Below are 23466 nucleotides of genomic sequence, written 5' to 3'. Positions count from 1 at the left end.
ATCTGTGAAGGCCAGGTCATTGGGTATATTTGAGGCTGAGGTTGATAGATAAGTCAGGGTGTGAGTGGTTACAGGGAGAAGGCAGGAGATTGGGGCTGAGAAGAAGATTGAATCAGCCATGATGAAATGGTGGAGCAGACTCGATGGGACAAATGGCCTGATTCTGCTCCTATGTCTTATGGTCTTATCTTCCGGACTTCTGTTTGATGTGTGGGATTCGAACTTCGATATCGATCCCCGGACTAGATAATGACAGGACTTAAAATTCACTGCTTGTGCAGATATCCAATCCTGAAACCCATTGACCTGGGACAGCCCGACATCCTCAGATATCCTTCCATCACACGCCACATTGCTGGCCTTCAAGCACGTGGCAGAGGCACAGACACTAGAAGTCCTCGATTCAATGTCCATGTTGCTGTACCAGGGCACCAAGTATTGGATTATGAGTCCCAAATCCCTTTCCATATATAGTGAGGAATAATCAGACAGCTGTTTTTGTGACCTTGAAAGGAATCGAAAGTTCAGATATGTTTCCACTGTTGAGGAAGTCAATGGGCAAGAGATCACAAAATCATAATGAGACTAGTCAAGGGAGAAGTTTGAGCGGTTGACTGAGACTTGTATTCAGGCATCATGTGTCTGTGAATATTACACATCAATAATATATCTATCTATTATTTTCCTTATTTAGAGATACAGCGTAGAACAGACCACACTGCCCAGCAACCCACCTACTTACTCCTGGCCTAATCATAGCTATGCTGCTGTAATGCAGTCAGAGGTTCACAGCACATTAAAACAGGCTTTTCGGCCCCACCATCTCCATACCAAGCACACAGAGATTATATTTAAGGATTATCTTTGCTACATGAGCACTGAAACGTTGGGAACTTACAGTGAAATAAGTCATTTGCATCAACAGCCAACGCAGTCTGAGAACGTGGTGGGGGCAGCCCGCAAATGCCACCGTACGTCTTTGGAACGTGGGAGGAAACTAGGCGTCACAGGAGGAAGATTGAAACTGCTTACAGGGATTCAAGCCCCGAATGTGGTTCTGCCACTCTGGGCCGATCTCTCTCACTCCCTCCCTGGCGAGAGAGAGCCTGGCTGCGATACCGAAGTACTGGGTTACGGACTGTAGTTTTTGGTGGACTCTAGTTCAACATCTCTTCATGTGCTTTGCTGTTGCTTGCATGGCGGGGGCTGGGGAAGGGGGTGGTCTCAGTGCTTCTGCTGCTGTTTGTGCGTGGGACGGGGAGGAGTGCTCTGGGGTTCCAATGTTTCTCTCATTCATTCTTTGTTTTTTTTAAAGTTTGTGGATGTCTGCTAAGAGTAAGAATTTCAGGTTGTATATTGTATCCATTCTCTTGATATTAAATTGAACCATTTGAAACCTCAAAGTCTGATCTTATACTGTGCCTTTTGCACACACTTTCTATCATGATACTGTACGGTATTTCTAAATAAAGAAAAATACAGTGCTCGGTGCCTGCGATGTTGTTGTGAGTAAGTTTTTCATTGCTCCTGTGCATACCTGTATTGTGCATTTGACAATGACAATCAGCTTGGCACAGTAGTGAGAGCACTTAATTTAGTGCAGTGGTCCCCAACCTCTGGGCTGCGAGGCATACAGGGGTGCAGTGGTAGCCGGAATGCACCCAGCACATCTTTAAGAAAAAAGCCAAAATAAACAAGTTAATTAATTAGGTGCCACCTGGCACATAAATGTTGGCCCAGATCAGAGGCGATTGCTAATCATTTACGTGCTGGGTGGCACCTAATTAATTAGCCTGTTTATTTCGGCTTTTTTCTTAAAGATGTGCTGGGTGCATTCCGGCTACTGCTGCACCCCTGCATGCCTCGCAGCCCAGAGGTTGGGGACCACTGATTTAGTAGACTAATTAACCAGCCCCCTGGACTAATGACCTGGTAAGATAATGTTATATCATGCAAAGGCAGAGGAGAATTGAAACTGAACTACTGACTCACAAGAATCATCCAGTATCAGTTCCATTGGCCATGAAGAAACCATAAAAAGCACCATCAAAAATATCCATTTCACTTCCCCTTTCCTCCATTTAAGATCATGCCCTCTCATATTAGCCATAGTCACCTGGGGGAAAAGGCATTGGCTACCTAATCTATCTAGGCTCCTTTACATTTTCATTTGTTCATTATGTGCTGTGGGTTGTAGTCCCACACAACTTTGCTTAAACATTGAAATCAAGCTCACATTCACCACTTGTGCTGGCAGCTCATTCCACACTCTCACGACCCCCAAGTTCCCCGTAAACTTTTCGCCTTTTACCCTTAACGTATGACATGGGTGATCATGGTCTTTCCGTGAACATGATTGCTCTCAGCAAAGTTTTCTTTACATCTTAGACATCTCTACCAAGCCATCTCCTGTAAACACAAGAGATTCTGCAGATGCTGGAAACCTTGAGCAACTCACACACCCAAGTCAGTAAGATGAGCAACATTTCTTGGGGGAAATAGACTATTGACATCCTTCAAACTGGAGAGACCAGAAACAGGGAGAAAGGGGTTCAGATGATAGGAAATATCTTTAATCTGGGATTTATAATTCTATGAAGCTTTAGAACTTGAGTTCAAGAGCCATGAGGTAATGTTGCAGCTGTATAAAACTCTTGTAGGACCATAATTAGAGTATTGTGTTCAATTTTGGTTGCATCATTATAGGAAGGGTGTGGAAGCTTTAGAGAGGGTGCAGGGGAGATTTACCAGGATGCTGCCTCAATTAGAGAACAACACACACAAAATGCTGGAGGACTCAGCAAGCCAGGCAGCATCTATGGAAAAGAGTAAATGGTCAACGTCATCAGGACTCAGCCCAAAATGTCGGCTGTTTTCTCTTCTCCATAGATGCTGCCTGGCCTGCTGAGTTTCTCCAGCATCTTGTGTGTGTTGCTCGGATTTCTGGCATCTGCAGATTTTATCATCTCAGAATTAGAGAGCACGTCTCTTGAGGTTCAGCAAGCTAGGACGTTTCTCTTTGGTGTGAAGGAGGATGAGAGGTGACTTGATAGAGGTGAACAAGATGGTAAGGGGCACAGACTGAGTGAATAGCCAGAGACCTTTTCCCAGGGTGGAAATGGCTTATATAAAGAGATACCATTTTAACATGACTATTTCCCCTCAGGGTAGTCACCTGATTGCATGAACATCAATTTCTCTAATATCCGGTTATTTTCCCCCTTCCCCCTTCCCTCAACTTCCAATCCCCACTCTGGCTCCCCTCTCACCTCTTCTCCTCAACGGCCTATCGTCACCCTCTGGAGCCTCTTCTCCTTCCCTTTATCCCAAGGTCAACTCTCCTCACCTATCAGATTCCGTCTTCTTCAACCCTTTCCCTCTTCCATCTATCCCCTCTCAGTTTCTTACTTCATCACCCCTCCCTCAACCACCTACCTTCCCCCTCACCTGGTTTCACCTATCACTTGCCAAATTGTACTCTTCCTCCTCTACCTTCTTATTCTATCTCCTCCCCCCTTCTTTTCCAATCCTGATGAAGGGTCTTGGCCTGAAATGTCAACTGTTTATTCATTTCCATAGATGCTGCCTGTAATGATTGAATAGGTAGGACATCATTCCTTTGACGTAGAAGATTGAGGGGCATTTGATCGAGGTATACTAAACTATGAGGGGTGTAGATAGGGTAAATGCAAGCAGGCTGTTTCCCCTGAGATTACGTGGGACTACAACCAGAGGTCATGGGTTAAGGGTGAAAGGTGAAAAGTTTAAGGGTAAACCTTCCCCTTGGAGCGTCGGAGGATGAGAGGTGACCTGATAGAGGTGTATAAGATGATGAGAGGCATTGATCGTGTGGATGGTGAGAGGCTTTTTCCTCGGGCTGAAGTGGTTGCCACAAGAGGACACAGGTTTAAGGTGCTGGGGAATAGGTACGGAGGAGATGTCAGGGGTAAGTGGTGAGTGCGTGGAATGGGCTGCCAGCAATGGTGGTGGAGACGGATACGATAGGGTCTTTTAAGAGGCTTTTAGATAGGTACATGGAGCTTAGAAAAATAGAGGGCTATGGGTAAGCCTAGTAATTCCTAAGGTAGGGACATGTTTGGCACAACTTTGAGGGCTGAAGGGCCTGTAATGTGCTGTAGGTTTTCTATGTTTCTATGTAGTTTGAGGGTCATGAGAGTTTGAATGAGCTGTCAGCACAAGTAATGAATGTGAGCTCGATTTCAACATTTAAGCAAATTTTGGACAGGTACCTGCATTAGGGGCATGGTCCTGGTGCAGGAGTAGGCAGTCTAAGTGATTTTAGCAGAGACTAGATGGGCCGAAGGAGCTGTTTCTGTGCTATACTTTAGCATGACTCTATGACTTGCTGAGTTCCTCAAGCATTTTTTGTGGGTGTTGCTCTGGATTTCCACCATTTGCAGAGGTTCTTGTGTTTATGATCTGTGATCTCTTGTGTATTTGGTGAGGCATCCAAAACCTCCAGCCAAAACTGGACATGCAAGCACGCACACACACGCACGCACACACGCACACGCACACACACACACACACGCACACACGCACACGCACACACACACACACACACACACGCACACAAGCACACGCACACACATACAGTTTTGAGTCCACCAATCCATCTTTGGAGATGAAAACCAAAACCCTGAGGTAATCCCCACAAGTAGAAATGACAAAGAAATGGGGTGCGTGCTTCTCAATACTGCTGGACATTTGCAAGTATTTTTCCCATATATTTATATATAACCTTAACACATCCACTGAATGTAAACTGAACATACAACCGGCCAAAGGAGAGACACAAGTAACAACCAAAGATCTTTCAGCAGGAGCGAGGAATGGTCAAAGTACCAGATGGCATATAGGGAGAGGTTCCTGCTTTTGCCTCAGTAACAACAGACCCTGCCCTCCTCACCCTCTGCCCCAGTTTGTGCACAACCCCAGCCTGAGGTCTGAGGGGATTGGAGAGCTCACTGGGGTGGAGTAGAGGAGGGGAGGGGACTTCCTCCTTCACAGATCCTTCTGTGCAGGCCATGTCCAAAGTCTCTCACGAAATCTTGATCTCCCATTCCGCATTCTTTTCCACCAACAAACCTCCCCCACCCGCACCCCCCTCCCCGGTCCCTGGAGTGGATTACAGAGTGAGATTCTGGGTCTCCAGATGTGAAGGAGTTCAGGCCAGGAAGGGGGATTTGGCTGGGAGGAGGGTAAATCAGGGGTGGTGGAGATGAAGAGGAGGGCAGATTCTTGTGACAACTGGGATGTCACGAGAAGGGGGCAAGCAGGAGTCCCCTCAGGGCGCCAGTCTCAGTTGATGCGCCTTTTCGATCCATGGTGGCCCGGGGAGGCAGCCGTTTCGTTCATGTAGCCATCGAAACCGCTCTCGGAGCAGAGTGAGCCATCGTCCGAGCTGCCCAGCCCATTATTAATCTCTGCAACGACAAGGGTGAGGCGGCAAGTTAGCAGTCATGACTGACCCATCCCGCAATCCTCCCTTCACTCACGCACTGCACACCTCATTCCTTCCTTCCTGCACTCCTTCATTCACACACTCATCTCTTCCTTTCCTCATCCCTCCCTCCCCCCCTCCTCTTTTCATGCCTGACTCATCCCGCACTCCTTCACTCCCCTGCTCTTCTCTTCTCTCACTCCTTCTATCCTGCATTCTTTCCTTCCTGCACTCTTTCATTCACACATTCATCCCTTCCCATATGTCTTTCTCCCTGATCCTCCTTCTCCTCATCCTTCCCTCCATCCCCCACACCCCGCCCTCCCCTCATTCTCCCCTCTATCCCCTTACTCCTCCCTGCTATTCCCTCCCTCCTCCCATCCCTCCCCTCATCCCTCCCTCCTTCCTTCCCTCACCCCATTCTTTCCTCCTTCTTTCCCTCTATTCTTTCCTCCCATGTTCTGACTGGTTGCACCCCTGTCTGATATGGATCTCAAGAGGGTTGGTTGACTCAGCCAGTTCCTTCAGGGGCACAACCCTCCCCACCATCAACGACACCTTCAGAAGGCAGCATCCATCGTTAAGGACCCCCACCATCCAGGACATGCCCTCTTCTCATTACTACCATCAGGGATGAGGTACAGGAGCTTGACATATACACACGCAACGATTCAACAGCTTCGTCCCGTCCCCTGTGCCATTAACAGTCCATAAACCCATGAACACTACCTCACTATTTTACTGTCTTTTTGCATTAATTTTTACATTTTTCATATTGAAACTCACAGTATTTCTTCTATATTGCACTGTCCTGCTGCTACTAAACATCACATTTTATGACATACGACAATGATAATAAATCTGACTCTGAACCGACCGGACTGAGCGTGAGAGACGGGTAGCACCCTACCTGCAAAGATCAGCTTCTCTTTCATGATGTTGACCTCGCGGCTGGACCTGCGGACTGCTGCGCTCAGCATAATCTGCTCAGGGTTGTAGCTCCTCATGGTGCCCAGACGCCACCTGAAACGGGGGGGGTGGGAACACAGGACCAGCGTTAGTGGGTGGACTTCCCCTGGGAGCCCCTTCCCTGTGGTAGGCCACTCAAATCTGGGGTGCCAGGGTCCTTCAAGACAAGGGGAGGTCAGGGGTAGAAGGTAAGGAGGGATGGGAATGGGGTAGGGGAGAAGGGAAAGGTAGATTGAAGCCAGAAGTGAAGGGTGGTGAGGAGAAGGCTGGATGAAGAGCTTGAGAGAGCTTGTGGATGTGAGGGCAAATTGCTGAAGTACATTCAGTAGCCACTTTATTATGTATCTCCCGTACCTAATAAAATGGCCACAGAGTGTATGCCTATGCTGCAACCCATCCAAGTCAGCATCTGATGTATCGTGCCTTCAGAGATGCCCTTCTGCACATCACTGTTGTTACGGGTGAGTTACTGTCACCTTCCTGACAGCTTGAACCAGTCTGCCCTCTGACCTCTCTCATTAACGAGGTGTTTCCACCCATAGAACTACTGCTCACTGCATCTTGTTTTGCTTTTTCGCACCATTCTCTGTAAACTCTAGAGACCGTTGTGTGTGAAGATCCCAGGAGATCAGCAGTTCCTGAGATACTCAAACCACCCTGTCTGGCACCAACAATCATTCTACAGTCAAAGTCACTTAAATCACATTTCTTCCCCATTCTGATGATTGATTTGAATAAAAATTGAACCCCCTTGACCATGTCTACTTGCTTTTATGCTTCGAGTTGCTGCTGATTAGATGTTTGCTTAAACGAGCTGGTGTACAGGTGTACCTAATAAAGTGGCCACTGGGTGTGCATTGGGCAATTCTCCCCTTGCCCTGACTCTCATGCTTGAACACTCTTCTTTAGAAACTCTATCTAAATGTTTCTGATAACCAACTTAAAATCAATTCAACATCAAACATTTCAAAGTAAATTTAACTAAAGGACTGTGCTTAATGATGTAGATATTAACAAAATGAATCACTTCTATTTTTATTTCAGTCAAATAGCCCTGTTCAAACAATTGAGGCCATTATGCTAATAAGTAGATGGCGAATGCAGAATACATCAGCCAATCGGCTCAGCGTGACTAAGCCCCACCCCTGGATTTTAACCCCTGGAGTCCAACGGCAGACATGTTGGCATCAGGAACCTAGCTTGCTCCCAGATTCCTTTCCAGAGTTCAGGAATGCGTTAGCGACTAAGCAACGAGCTGGCCAGCTTATAAATCAGATATGGAGGGATAGTAAATCAGCCATGATGGAATGGCAGGGCAGACGATGGGCCAAATGGCCTAATTCCACTCCAATATCTCATGGTTTTTTAAGTAATGATACCCAATTAACAGCAGAGTCATTGAGCACTGCAGCACCAAAACAGGCCCTTCAGCCCATCTGGTCCATACATACCTAGTCTTCAGTCTAGTCCCATCGACCTGCACCTGGACCATGGCCCTCTGGCCCCCTTTCATCCACGTACCTGTCCAAGCTACTCTTAGATGTTGCTGTTGTACTCACATCTGCCACTTTCACTGGCCTCTTGTTCCACACTCACACCACCCTCTGGGTGAAGAGATTTTCACCTTTCACCCAAAATCTTTGACCTCTAGTTCCAGTCTCACCCAACCTGAGGGAGAAAAGCCTGCTTGCATTCACCCTATCGATGCCTTTCACAATTTTATACACCTGTACAATCTTATCTATCTCCTTTAATAATAATCATCTATAGAGCATTCTTCATACAAGTTGAAAGTGTTTTATTGTAGGATAAAGTGCAAAGATGAAGATAAAATAAAAGACAAAAAAATGTTAGCTAAAAGCAAGGTTTTGAGCTGACATTTAAAAGTGACAACTGAGTCTGCATCCCTTATAGTTTTAGGTATTGAATTCCACAGTTTAGAAGTGTAGTTCAAAAAAGCTTATGTGCCAATTATTTTTTGAGGGAGATTGTACCTCTTGAATAAATTTATTTGATTTATATTTAGATAGAGAACGGTAGCAGGCCCTTCCACATCACCCATTTACACCCATGTGACCAATTAACCTACCAAGTTATTTATCTGTCTATTTATCTACTTACTTATTAAGATTCAGCATGGAATAGGCATTCTGGCCTTTCGAGCTGTTCTGCCCAGCAACCCCCCAATTTAATCCCAGCCTAATCACAGGACAATTTACCAATTAACCTACAACAGTCTTTGGACTGTGGGGGAAACCTTCGCGGTCACAGGGATCTGAGAGGACAGGGCCGGGTCGATGGCGCTGTAATAGCATGATGCTACTGTGCCGCCCCAAGTCCCAACCTGTTCAACCTTTCCCACCGGCCCGTGATCTCTTACCGATAACCCAAGGAGTTGGGTGGGGGCTCAAGCAGAGAATTGGAGGGGGGGGGGTGTTGAGCAGCAGATCGGACATGGGTGCTGGGTCAGTTAAGATAGAGGCTGATGGCGAGTGGGATGAGGGCTGTGTCGATGATAGGGGAGGGGGGCACTGTCCACTCAGAGTGAGGAACAGAAGAGCTCCTCACCAGGCAGCTCCAACCTAGTAGAGAAGGAGAGCCGATGGAAGTGCTGGGCAGGACAGAACCCTGTAACTAACACAATGAAGTTCACACCTACAGAGGGAGTGGCACATACTGGTCAGGTGCACGGGGCTGCCTGCAACTCCATGGACTCTGTCTGCACTTCCCCCTGCCTCGCGGCACATCAGGCAACAACCCTGCCATTTCTTTAGCATTTTGTCTGTTTTTTAACAGAGGCTGAGTCGCTAACTCGACGCTCGACCCAGCACAGATGGAAAGCGTGCAAGGAGCCGGCCGGATTCAAACCAGGGACCACTGGCCTCCAAGTCCTGTGCAGATGCCACCACACCACTGGCCTCAGCAGAGAAGTCAACATAACCAAAGACCCCACCCACCCCGGACATTCTCTCTTCTCCCATCGGGCAGGAGATACAAACTCCAGAAAGCACGTAGCACCAGGCTGAAGGACAGCTTCTACCCCACCGTTATCTGTCAAAGAGTCAGAGTACTGCTACAGAGAGTTGTGGACAGCTCAGTACATCTCAGAAATCAGCCTCCCCAGCAGGACTCTGTCTGCACAGCCAACATAATCAAAGACCCCACCCGCCCCGGACATTCTCTCCTCAACCTTCTCCCATCAGGAAGAAGATGGAAAAGCATGTACCGCCAGGCTCAAGGGCAATTTCTAACCTGCTATTAAAAGTATTGATTGATTCTCTGGTGTGAGAATGTAGACTCTTGACCTCACAATCTATCTCGTTATGATCTTGCACTTCAGTCTTTACCTCCTCTGCATAGACGCTGGCTCCAGCAGTTTGTGTCTGTTGTTATGGATTTTCAACATCGGCAGATTATCTTGTGTTTATGATTTGTTGACCTTCTTCTGTAGCTGTTACACTTTATTCTGCATTCTGTTATTGCTTTACCTTGTTCTACCTCAGTGCACTGTGTAAGGATCTGATCTGTGTGAACAGCATGCAAGACAAGCCTTTCACTGTACCTCGGTACATGTGACAATGCCGACAGATTCAACCCACAGTCTCTTTCCAGCACGGAAATGGCCTCAGGCACCGAATCTCAGGCCCTATATTAAAATCCGGAGATATTGCCACAGAACACGACTGTGTTGGACCAAGGTCAGGAGCAAAGGTTGTAGATCTTTGCTTCCCTCTTCATCAGGGCTTGTGGGCATTGAGTCAATGAGCTGGGGCCCACACACCTCCGGAAGATGAAGGAATTCAAGGGGCGAGGGTGGTGGAGATGCAATGTCAGCCGGAAGGGAAAGGGTTTGCACTCGCTGGAGTATAGGAGAATGAAAGGGGGATCTCATTGAAACCTATCAAATGTTGAAAGGTCTAGGTAGAGTGGATGTTTCCTATGGTGGGAGAGTCTAGGACTAAAGGGCACAGCCTCAGAATAGAAGGATGTCCTTTTAGAATGGAAATGAGGAGCAAATTCTTTAGCCAAATGGTGGTGATTCCATGGAATTTATTGGCAGTAGAGGGCAGGTCATTGGGGATAATTTAGACAGAGGCTGACAGGTTCTTGGTTATTCAGGGTGTGAAAGGCTATGGGGAGAATGGGGTTGAGAGGAAAAATGCATCAGCCATGATGGAATGGTGGAGCAGTCTCAATGGGCCAACAGGCCTAATTCCGCTCCTATCTATTATGATCTTATGGGTTAAGCCATTGGAGGGGAGGGTTGAGCAGGTGACTTCTATTTCTAGATACTTACACACTCAATAGGTTTTTGCACACTCACTCCTTCAACAAGAGAGCTCACACTCGGGTACGCATATGTACACTCAATAAACACACATAACACCCGGAAAAAACATGCACACACCCATTCAAAGTGCATCCGCCCAAAGTGCGCGCGCACAAAGCATGGAGGGAGAAAGAGGCTCGGTAAAGCAGTCAACGTAATCAAAGTCTCCACCCATCCTGGACATCCTCTCTTTTCCCCATCGTCCATCGGGCTGAAGATACAAAGCCCAAAAGCACACACCACCAGGCTCAAGGATAGCTTCTATCCCACCGTTATAAGACTTGAATAGGTCCACAAGTGTGATAAGATGGACTCTTGACCTCACAATCTACCCTGTTGTGATTTTGCATCTTATTGCCTACCTGCACTGCACTTATTTTGGTAGTTTTTACACTTTATTCTGCATTGTTATTGGTTTACCTTGTCCTTCCTCAGTGCACTGTGTAATGATCTGATCTGTATGAACAGTATACAAGACAAGCTTTTCACTGAAACTCGATACATGTGACAATTGTAAATCAGTACCATAACTAGGACTTGTGATATGCACCACCCGCTCCCATGGCTTCATGTGACTGTGATTGGGGGCGGGTGGGGGTGGTGCTAAGTATGTGCTACTCCTTGCCCAAGGATGACCTGCAGGCTAGCAAAGGGAAGGGTTGCATTATGCCTCCTTTTGTATAGACGTATCCCCACCCTGCCACCCAGAATGAATGCATGAATACTAATACCAATCTACCTCATTATAGCTTTGCACCTCATTGTCTACCTGCACTGCACTCTCTCTTTAACTGTAACACCTCATTTGCATTTTGTGATTGCTTTTCGCTTGTACTGCCTTAATGCACTGATGCAGGCAGTGTTGGAAACCACTGTTTTTTAATACTTCTTATAAGATTTCTACTTTTTAACAAACTCGTGTAATTTTCACACTAACTGGCAGAAAGTGGCAAAAACTAACAGTTTTTTTGCCTTTCTCATTTTTCATTGGCCAAGTATTAGCACATTATCCACGTGATGGAATTGTTTTAATTATGTAGCCTATTAATTCATTCAATCCTGTCTAAGGAATTTCCCTTATCTGATCTATAAAAGTAATAGACTTTCATCTCTCCAATATTTCTCCAAGCAGGCCAAGTTCAATACATATGAATAAGGGAAGCCTCACCCCCTTTGCACTTGTCACAACAGGAACTAATATCTGGATAGATACACAATAATTTAGTTTTAGACACATGAGCCCTGTGTACGATCTTAAGCTGTAACAGGCAGTGGCGAGCACAGAAAGAGGTTGAATTAACTGACTTGAGAATTGAATCCCAAACATCCTCGGACAAAGGAAAATTTAAATCTTGCTCCCAGGCAGTTTTAATTTTGTCAAGGGGAGCTCAACTCAAAGTCGCTAACTTATCTCAAATAGTAGATATTAAACCTTTACACAATGGATTCATGCAAAGAAACATCTCAACAACATTTTTATCAGGTACCTCAGGGAAGTTTGAGATTGAGGGGTTGATAAAATGTCTAATTCGAAGATATCTAAAAAAGCAAGTGTTGGGTAGGTTGATGATGAAGGGTTTCGGCCCAAAACGTCGTCACTATCTCCTCCCATATATGCTGTCTGGCCTGCTGAGTTCTGCCAGCATTTTGTGTTTTTATTTATTTCCAGCAGCTGCAGATTCACTCGTGTTGGATAGGTTGAACTTTACAGAAAAGCGATTGTCTATGAAAAGATCTTCATAGCACCTAATGCCCTTTCTGTGCCAGTCTTGAAATGTTAAATCATGCATAGACGGCTGAAAGAGATGATTATGTAGGACTGGACTAGAGAGAGAGAAACCGTGAAGACTATTATACTTTCTAAATTGAGCCCATATTCTCAGAGTGTGCCTGATAACAGGGTTAACAATTGGTTTAGGCGGATGGCAAGGAAGTCTTTCTAACTTTATCCCATATACTTAATTACTACTTGGAACCTAACCCTCTGATTGCTCTTTTCGGTATCTCGGGAGAGGTTGACACGCACCTGAGTCCGAGTCGTACGCTGTCTTTCGGCCAGACGCGCAGTCCTACGAAGGTGGAGAGATCTGCCCCACCCACTCATGCTCAGTGGCTCAGAGACATTATGTCCTGTTTAGACCTTGAAAAGATTCATTATTCACTTCTTAATTCGGACATGGAGTTCCAAAGGGTGTGGGGACCTTTACTTGAATATTTTCTTAATTCCCGCTTAGTTTAAAGGTCCATCCCTTTTTTTTCCTTCTGCATATAAACCCATTACTTCCAGCTTCTTTCTGTTAAGATTTACGGTATCTGATATGTAAACATATAATAGCCCAGATAGTAGGCAATATACCTTTTTATAAATACAGCACTGTGGTGATAAAAGTTCTGATGAACTTTTCTATCTATTGCAAGGTTGGCTTGGAGCTGAGGAATGGGAGGGTGGGGTGGTAACTATATACGATTCTACCATGGGTGCTTTACTTTAACTGTTGTGAACTGTACATTCGATACGTTTGTTTTGCACTGTAAAAACTTTGTTATTACTGTTTTTTCATTGTAGAAACTAATAAATAAATAATAGTTTCAGAAGTGCCAACTTTATTATTTTGTCTTAGCATTAATTCCCCTCTTAGCATCGTTTCTCAGCTCCTTATTTAGTTTGATTAGTGTTTGTATGTTTGTTTGTACTCTAAAATAAACAAATCTTGGTACAAAGACTGCTCATCACTCCTGACTCCTGGAAGAACCCCAAGGATCGGGTGGTATGGTGGTTAGTGTAACACTTCACAGCGCCAATGATTAGGATTCAACTCCCACAGCTGTCTATAAGGAGTTAGTATGCTCTCCCCATGACAAGTAGAGTTCCACTGGATGCGTTGGTTCCCTCCCACATCCCAAAGATGTACGGATTAGGGTGAGTAAATTGCGGGCATGCTATGTTGGCGCCAGAAGCATGGCGACACTCAGACTGTGTTGGTCTTTGACGCAAATGGCACAGTTCACTGTATGTCTCCTTGTTTCAATGTACATGTGACAAATAAAGCTAATATTTGATGTATGTATGGATTTGATATGTATGCATGGCATGCAAAACAAAGATGTTCACTGCACCTCAGTGCAGGTGACAATAATAAATTAATTTACCATCTAATCCCTAGGATTCACCCAGTAGTTCTCGATTTCCAGCTGAAAAGAATCACATGTTCCCGCTCTGTTTTTCTGTCCCATTGACCAATTATCAATCTATGTCAATGTTTGACTCATAATCCCACATAAATAACTTTACACAAAGTCCTTTCATGTGGGATGTTATTATCCATCATCATCATGTGCCATGCCGTATGATGTGGCTGATCATGGTCTCCTTGGCAAATTTTTCTACAGAAGTGGTTTGCCACTGCCTTCAGTGGAGATATCTCTCCATCAAAGGAGGTGTAAAGCGTTTCTCCCCTCCACTAGCCTGGAGGTCACCCTTGGGCAAGGTGGAGCACTTGCTTACCCCCGATCAGGGTCACGTGAAGCCACGAGAGCAGGTGGTGGATGGTCGTATGAGCAGCTGGTGCATATCACAAGTCCTGGTTATGTGACCACTGATGCCAGGCAGACAATCTCTGAACGGTATTGATAATGGCTGGGGTCACCCGTCTTGTAAAGACGCTGCCCAGAAGAAGGCAAAATATCATAAAAGACCTTCTGTAAGTCCAAATATACCACATTCACTGGTTCACCATCAACTATTTTATGAATTTAACATTATGGTCATAAACACAAGAAATTCTGCAGATGTTGGCAATCCAGAGCTACACACCCAAAATGCTGGAGGAACTCAGCAGTCAGGTAGTATCTGTGGAGAGGAAAGAACAGTCGATGTTTTGGACTGATACCGTTCATCAGGACTGGAAAGGATGAGGGAAGAAACTGGAATAAGAAGCTGTGTGAGGGGAAGGAGTACAAGCTGGCAGGTGAATACGGTCACTCTCCCCTAAAGATTCCTGCACGACCCAGACCAATTTACAATTTCCCTGAAATGTATGATCCCGGGAATGAAAGGTTTAGAAAAATGCGGTGGGGGGGGGGGGGGAAATTTCTGAGAAACTTATCAATTGAAAGTCCCAGATAGAATGGACATGCAGAGGGTTTTTCTTATAGTGAGGGAGCTAGGACCAGAGGGCACAGCCTCATAATAGAAAGACATCCTTTTAGAACAGGGATGAGGAGGGATTTCTTTAGCCAGAGGGAGGTGAATCTGTGGAATTCATTGCTACAGATAGCTGTGGAGGCCAAGCCAAGTTTGATATGTTCTCGATTAATCAAGGTGTCAAAGCTTACGGGTTCAAGGCAAGAGAATGGGATTGAGAGGGATAATATCAGTCAAGATGGAATGGCGGAGCTGACTTAATGGTATGGATGGCCTAACTCTCGTCCAATATCTTATAGTCCAGGTTAAATTTGCCTATGATCAGAGTAGTAACTTTATTACATGAATCTCTCAATTCAGTTTGATATCATCCCCACCTATCTGAAGGACAAGAGATGTGCACATACACAAACTCACTTACACCAACAGCACATATTCACCCAATTGTCATGCAGATTCTCACCCACACACTCATATACACATACATACAAGCCTTGTCTGCACACACATAATCACCACGGTGGCGTAATGGTTAGCGCATAGCTATTGTAGCTCAGGACATCGGAGTTCGGAGTTCTGACATCATCTGTAAGGAGTCCCTGTGTGTCCTCCCCGTGGAACAGATGGATTTCCCCAGGTCCTCTGGTTTTCCCCCCACAGTCCAAAGACATACTGGTTAATTGGTTAATTAGTCATTGTAAATTGTCCTGTGATTAGGCTAGGGTTAAATCAGGGATTGCTGGTGGTGCAGCTTGAAGGGCTGAAAAGGCCTACTCCACGCTGTATCTCAGAAATAAAAGTAAACACACACATACAAACCAGCCTTCCCACCATTACACCTCCTGCTGCCTTAGGAAAGCAGGCAATGTGATCGTTCAAGGTCAGTTTCTATTCCGCTGTTATCAGACTGTTAAGCAAACCTCTCATACATCAAAGGACAGATCAATCCACTCTGTTGTGTCCCAGGACACACTTTTATGGGCTTTTCATCTCACATTTATTGCTGATTTATTATTATTACGTTTTTCTTCTTTTGTGTTTGTCTTTTGCACAATGGTTGCTTGTCCGTCCTATCCTGTTGGGGGCGGTCCTTTATTGATTCGTTATGGCTTTTGGATTTACCGAGTATGCTCGCAAGGAAGTCAATCTCAGGTTTGTATATGGCATATATGACTTATTATAACAGATTTACTTTGAACTTTAATTGAGAAAACAGCTGGGATTCCTAAGGGTCTCAGCACCAATGTACGTGTCTACCAGCACTGCACATTCTCCATAGCTGTAACACTGTATCTTCCATTCCACGCTCATAGAACACAGAACAGTACAGGCCCTTCAGCCCACTATGTTGTGCCAAGCTTGTAACCTTCTCTCTCACACAGACCCCGTTTTTCTCTCATCTATCTGCCTAAGAACCTCTTAAATGTCCTTAATGTATCTGCCTCTACCACCATCGCTGGCAGGAGCTTCCACACACCCAATGTTCTGTGTAAAAAACCTTTTGACCACCTCACTGTATTGATGTACAACATAATCTGCCTGGTTAGCACGTGAACAGAATCTTTTTATCGCATCTCGATACCTGTGACAGTAATGAACCAATTCCACTTGTAATTACAAATACCATTAAACCAACATCAGTTATCATGATATGAGTGAAGCCACAGACATCTGTGGTGGCCAGGTCAAGAGGTTGATAGGTTCCTGATCAGTTAGGGTGTCAAGGATTACAGGGAGAAGGCAGGAGTTTGGAAAGACAGAGAAAACTCGATGGGCTGAATAATCTAATTCTACTCCTATATCCCATGGTCACGTGCACGCACACACACACGTGTTCACACATTCACACACTATCACACCATAAACATGCTCACATAAGTTCACACACATACATACATGTATACACACACACGCACTCCTTCATACACACACTCCCACACATACAATCATATAGACACACACACACACACGCTCTCACACTAGAAGTGAACAGAGTGGAATCAGGTACAGGATTTGCCTCTGCTACAGCACAATTCTGCCTGTTTACAGCAGGAGCGTGAACCGTGGTGCACAGGCTGAAACCCAACTCTCAGATGCATTCCGCCAATAATAAAGCGGCGTAAGAGCTAAAAGGACAAAATACGGCTCACATCTGTGGGTCAGTCAGCACCTGCCAAGGGAGAAACAGACTCAATATTTCAGGCCCGTGACCTGAGTCTTTTGGCATTTTCTGTTTTCGTGTTAGATGTTCAGCATCTATAGTATTTTTTTGCTTAAAGGATAATTTTGATTTTGGCTGTTAATGTTGAATGTATTTATTGTTTTGGAATGTTGACAATGGAACAATCGACTGTGGAGCATCGTTTATATAATGATTAGTATGGGTGGGGTGTCCCAATGAAATCTGAGCATGTGTGTATCCTGTGGTGTGTAGGTATGGAGTGCAGTGAGCGTGCACGTGTGAACGGTTCATTAACACCACAAATAGAGCAGAATGAGGCCATTCAGCCCAGCGCATCTTCTCCGCCAGTCCATCACAATTGATTTATTATCCTTCTCACCTCCACCCTCCTGCCTTCCCCCCCGTAATCCTTGACACCCTGACTAATCAAGAACCTATCAATTACCACTTTAAATCTACCCAATGACGTGGCCTCCACAGCCGTCCGTGGCAATGAATTCCACAGATTCACCACCCTCTGGCTAAAGACATTCCTCTTCACCTCTGTTCCAAATGGATGTCCCTCTATTCTGAGGTTGTGCCCAATGGATATAGACTCCCACACTTCAGGAAACATCCTCTCCACAACCACTGTATCAAGGCCTTTCAACAATGGATAGGTTTTAATGCCATCCCTCTTCATTCTTCTAAACTCCAGTGAGTACAAGCCTAGAGTCATCAAATGTTCCTCATACATTAACCCCTTTCACTCCTGGGATCATTCATGTGAACCTCCTGTGGACTCTCTCCAATTCCAATTCCAGCATGCCTTTTCATAGATAAGGGGCCCAAAGCTGCTCACAATGCTTCCGGTAAGATGGTGACACGCTCGATCGCAGCGGCTTCTATGGGGTCAACCAAAGGTGTTATTGCCCTTTTCAAACGTATTTTTGAATACGTTTTGAAGACCCCGCAGGACTTGCGATCACAGAACAGGAAGAACAGGAACAGGAAGGCAGATTACTATCTAAATGGAATCAAGTTAGGAAAAGAGGAAGTACAACGAGATCTAGGTGTTCTTGTACATCAGTCAATGAAAGCAAGCATGCAGGTACAGCAGACAGTGAAGAAAGCTAATGGCATGCTGGCCTTTATAACAAGAGGAATTGTGTATAGGAGTAAAGAGGTCCTTCTGCAGCTGTACAGGGCCCTGGTGAGACCCCACCTGAAGTATTGTGTGCAGTTTTGGTCTCCAAATTTGAGGAAGGACATTCTTGCTATTGAGGGAGTGCAGCGTAGGTTCACAAGGTTAATTCCCGGAATGGCGGGACTGTCATATGTTGAAAGATTGGAGCGACTGGGCTTGTATACACTGGAATTTAGAAGGATGAGAGGGGATCTGATTGAAACATATAAGATTATTAAGGGATTGGACACACTGGAGGCAGGAAGCATGTTCCCGCTAATGGGTGAGTCCAGAACTAGAGGCCACAGTTTAAGAATAAGGGGTAGGCCATTTAGAACAGAGATGCGGAAAAACTTTTTCACCCAGAGAGTGGTGGATGTGTGGAATGCTCTGCCCCAGATGGCAGTGGAGGCCAAGTCTCTGGATGCATTCAAGAGAGAGTTAGATAGAGCTCATAGATAGTGGGGTCAAGGGATATGGGGAGAGGGCAGGAATGGGGTACTGATTGTCTATGATCAGCCATGATCACAGTGAATGGCAGTGCTGGCTAGAAGGGCCGAATGGCCTACTTCTGCACCTACTGTCTATTGTCTATTGGGACATTAAGAACTTAAAGTACTACAGGTCTACCTCATCAGCAAGTTCATTGTCGAAGAAACTGAAGGAGCTGGACTTGGTGTGGACCGTGCTGCTGCGTCAGAGGAATTGGTGCACAAAGTTGTGTAGTCTAACTGTAAGTGATCATCTCAGACGCTTTTCTTAATATAGAACATAGAAATCTACAGCACATTATAGGCCCTTCGGCCCACAATGTTGTGCTGACCATGTTACCTACTCTAAAAACTGCTTAGAATTTCCCTACCGGATAGCCATCAGTTCTTCTTGTGATAGCAAAACCCCGTTGGACATTGTGGATGTGGAATGCTGTTAGTCAGATTCACTGATTTATTGGCCGACGGCGGAAGAGCAGCCTCAAGCCGCAGTGTAACCTGTTCACAGCCATCAGGAGAGAGGCATCGGAGAGGCGGTGTGGCGTGGCGTCCAAGCAGGGGCCGGTGCTGCCTCCCAGCATTCGCTCTTGCAGAAGACAAGGTGCATTGTGTTTGACTGCAGGTTCCTGCAGCATTCATTGTCTTGGACCGTATTTTTATCTTGTGACTGAGTTTTATTGATGTTTTATATGTGCCTTGTGCTGTGTGTGGCAGTCGGTGCTGTGTTTTGCACTTTGGCCCCAGAGTAATGCTATTTTGTTTCGGAGTATTTATGGGTATTTATGTATGGTTGAATGACAATTAAACTTGAACTTTGAAGTGCAGTCTGACCAATGCCTTACAGAGCCTCAGCATTCTTGGGGGCAAGGTGTGGGAGGATGAGAGCAGGTTTATGTTGTGTATTTAATGTTTCAGTAATATTTGAGTATTCCTGTAAGTAGGCTGCTGATCAAGCATTCTTTGTTTAAATAACTCATTGTGGGTTTCATGTAAATATAAGTGAATTGCACATGTCATGACACTACCATGTGATAGGTGCACATCTTGCTTAAAGTAAACATGAAGTTAGAGCTGTATTTTGGACTTTTTCTTTCAATTAATTTTGGAGTTACAAAACATAACAGTATGTACTGTTCATTTGTAATGCTTCGTATCGTATGACATGTGTGATCGTGGTCTCTCTATGACCATGAATGTTCTTGGTAAATTTTTCTACAGAAGTGGTTTGCCATTGCCTTCTTCTGGGCAGTGTCTTTACAAGACGGGTGACCCCAGCCATCATCAATACTCTTCAGAGGTTGTCTGCCTGGCGTCAGTGGTCGCATAACCAGGACTTGTGATATGCACTGGCTGCTCGTACAACCATCCACCATCTGCTTCCAGGGCTCCACGTGACCCTGATCGGGTGGGGGGAGGGTGCAGAGCAGGATCTACACTTTGCCCAAGGGTGACCAGCAGACTAGCGGCAGGAAGAAGAGCCTCATACCTTTGATGGCAACATATCTCCACCCCAGTAAGGACTGCACGAGTTCCATTATGGGTTACAGCTCTCCTCAACTTTGGCATCTACAGGAGGCCACGTCTCTGGAAGGTGATGTCCTCATGAAGGATCATCATCACCTGGGCCGTACCCTCTTCTCGATGCTGCCATGAGGCATGTTGGCGTGTGGCCGTGGTTAAGGCTTTGGGCTAGCGAGCTGAAGGTCGTTAGTTTGAGCATCAGCCGAGGCAGCGTGCGTGTGCTTGAGCAAGGCACTTCACCACACACTGCCCCTGCACGTTGATAGCCCAGTGGCGGCGGCTGGTGCAGTGTGGACAAGACAAGATGAGGAGGTACAGGAGCCTGAAGACTCGCACCTCAAAGTTCAACAACAGCTTCTTCCCTGCCAAGATTAAATTCTTGAAAAGACCTGAAAATCCTTATCATAGTACACCCCAGGAATGTGGTAGATAAACAAAATAAACAGAAATGGATTGCATTTACAGTGCTATCATAATTTTGCCTTCACCACTCCTTATCTGGGTACAGGGTACAAAATTTGGACCTTTATCACTCACCCAACAGGCCCTGGTCCTCAGCCTTGCATTTCCATAGCAACCACAACTATGTGGTGCTGACTTAAATGACACCTAATCCTGTCTGCCTGCACATGGCCCATACACCTCCATTCTCTTCATACTCAAAGAGTCAAAGTAAATGTATTATCAAAGTATGTATATGTCACCATATACTACCCTGAGGTTCATTGTCTTGCAGGCATTCACAGTAGAACAAAGAGGTACAATAGAATCAATTAAAAACTACACACAAAGACTGGAAAACAACCAATGTTCAAAAGAATGGTGCAAATGCAAAAAAAAGTAAATAAATAATACTAAGAACATGAGTCCTTGAAAGTGAGTTGTGTTCAGTGATTCATGTGTCTATCTAAGAGACTCTTAAATGCTTCTACCAACACCCCATTCAGCACATTCCAGACACCCGCAACTCTGTCTTACAAACTTGTCTCTCACATCTCCTTTGGACTTGCCCCATCTTGCCTTACTCTCATGCCTTCTAGTAATTGATGCATCTATCCTGAAGAAAAGATACAGGCTGTGTACTCTCTGTGTGCCTCACATAACACTACACACCTCAATCAGATCTCCTCTCAGCCTCCGCCACTCCAGAAAAAAAAACAACACAAGTTTGTCCAGTGCAAAGCATGCTGGAGGAGCTCAGCAGGTCGGACAGCATCTGTGGAGGGGAACAAACCGTCAACATTTTGGGTCATGAGCTGAAACGCTGACAGTTCTTTCCTCTCCATAGCAGCCTTGCTGAATTACCCCAGCATTTTATGTGTGTTGTTGCTCAAGATTTCCAACATCTGAAGACGCTCTTGTATTTATAATTGTCCAAATTCTCTTTATAGTTCACACTCTCTAATCCTGGCAGCATCCTGGTGAACCTCTTCTGTAACCTCTCCAAAGCCTCCACATCCTTCCTGTGACGGGGGTGCCGGCCTATATTTCTTTTGAACTCTCATATTACACCAGCATTATGCATTTTAATATATGTTGATTTATGTTAATCTATGTTAATTTATGTTAATATGTCTGTGATAATTACATTGGTCATGTTTGTAATGTACTACACTGTTACTGAGGGAAAATAAGCTAATTTTATAACATTTATACTCTGACTATAATAATAAACTTGTTGGAAGCTGGGGAGAGGAAGGAGTAGGTAAGATGGCAGGCAGGGAGAGATAGAGGAGGCCTGCATTCAGGAGGTGTCAGGAAAAGGTCGCGCTCTCTCCTGGCCTCAGTGCCACAGCAAGAAGGAAGGTTGACAGGGAAGGGGGCAGGATGGAAGGAGGCAGGAGGAAGGAGAGGGAAAGAGGAAGACACCAAGGAGAGATAGGGTGTGGAAGTAGGTGAGGGAAAGGAGAGTGGTGTTGCCAGGAACATGAGGGTCACAAGGGAGTGGAGGCAGGGAGGGGAAGGGAGGTTCTGAGGAAGTGAGGAAATTAGGCTTCCCACTCCGGGGAGGTCAAAGGTCATTCAGAAGTCTCCGCCATACCTGATCAGGTGATAGCTGTAAGATGCCAGGGTGCAGCAGAGAGAGAGCAAGAAGGAGAGAAGCAGAGAACAGGAGAGAGGGAAAGAACAGGGAGATAACGTCAGTGAAAGGGAAGGAAGGGAATACTGAAAAGATGAACGCAAAGAGTGAACGGAGCACCGTTCAACATTTCTGAGTTCACTCTGCAACATTCTATTGGGAAAATACCTCCTCTACTCCTGTTCTTCTTAAGCGGAGGAATTACCTTGCGCAATCTGTCCACATGGTGGAAATTTGCTTACCAATACCCAAAGCCACTCTTTTATCACTGTGTGTAAGGTAACATTCAATGGCAAAAGCTAGGGGCTGGGTATGAAAGAAGTTCAAGGCATTTCCTAGCTCCCACACTACCCTGCCATCAGACCAAGACAGGTGCTTTTCCTCCTCACGTTCACTGCACAGACTGCAGTGGGAAGGTCAACACGGCCTTCTCGAGGGGCCCAAAAGGTGGTTTTTGTTGTTAAATGGCATACTTTAGGACTGAGTGGCTTGCAGAAGTTCAGGTCAGATTAAGCCTCAGACACCAACCTTGTTGTTGGATCAGGCAGGTTTTAGGACAAGGCCTGGTTTCAGGTTTAGCTCTTGGTTTAGGCCCAGTTCAAGACTCAAGCCTAAAGCTAATACTTTAGTCCTAAACTCAGGCCTGATTACATCTCTGGACCAAGGATCATGCCTAGTCACAGACCAAATGTCACACTCAGTTGTGGGTCAAAGGTCAAGGCCAGTTGTAAGTTAAACTCAAGCTCAGTTGTAGGATATGCTTCAGACCCTGTTATAGACAAGGGTCAAGTCCAAATGTAGGCCAAAGATTGGCCAAGGTCACGCCCAGTTGTAGGCCAAACCAAGACCTGTTGGAGGCCAAATGTCAGGGTCAGTTCCAGGCCAAGGTACAAACCCAGTTATAGACAAGGGTCAATCCTAAATTGAGGCCAAAGGTCAATCTCAGTTGCACATCAAGCTCAAGCCTAGTTGTAGGCCAAGGGTCAAGGCTAGTTGTAGGTCAAAGACCAAGCCCATTGTAGGCTGTGACACCAATACAAGCCCAACCTCATGGCACCATTTCCCTATGCAGCCTTTAAACTCACGAGACATTGGGATTGCAACTTTCTTTACAAAGGAA

General features: G+C 45.5%; 1 protein-coding gene across 4 annotated transcripts in view; it reads right to left on the bottom strand.

Annotated features, from left to right (window-relative positions):
- Positions 1-4701: 4701 nt before the first annotated feature.
- The window catches only part of LOC140727066 (glycerophosphodiester phosphodiesterase domain-containing protein 5-like), a 271585-nt gene continuing 252820 nt past the window's right edge, over positions 4702-23466 (bottom strand). For 3 of the 4 annotated variants that reach the window (XM_073044292.1, XM_073044291.1, XM_073044293.1), the window contains 3 exons: positions 22308-22322; positions 6375-6487; positions 4702-5447 (listed from right to left, as the gene is read on the bottom strand). In XM_073044292.1, the coding sequence (XP_072900393.1) occupies positions 5323-5447; positions 6375-6487; positions 22308-22322 (253 nt within the window). In that variant the 3' untranslated portion in view covers positions 4702-5322. The remainder of the gene's footprint in view (positions 5448-6374; positions 6488-22307; positions 22323-23466) is intronic. The other variant, XM_073044294.1, reaches the window with a different exon arrangement.

This window comes from Hemitrygon akajei, chromosome 4 (genome assembly GCF_048418815.1).
Source record: "Hemitrygon akajei chromosome 4, sHemAka1.3, whole genome shotgun sequence".
Taxonomy (NCBI): Eukaryota; Metazoa; Chordata; class Chondrichthyes; order Myliobatiformes; family Dasyatidae; genus Hemitrygon; species Hemitrygon akajei.
This window is presented reverse-complemented; position numbering and strand designations above follow the sequence as displayed.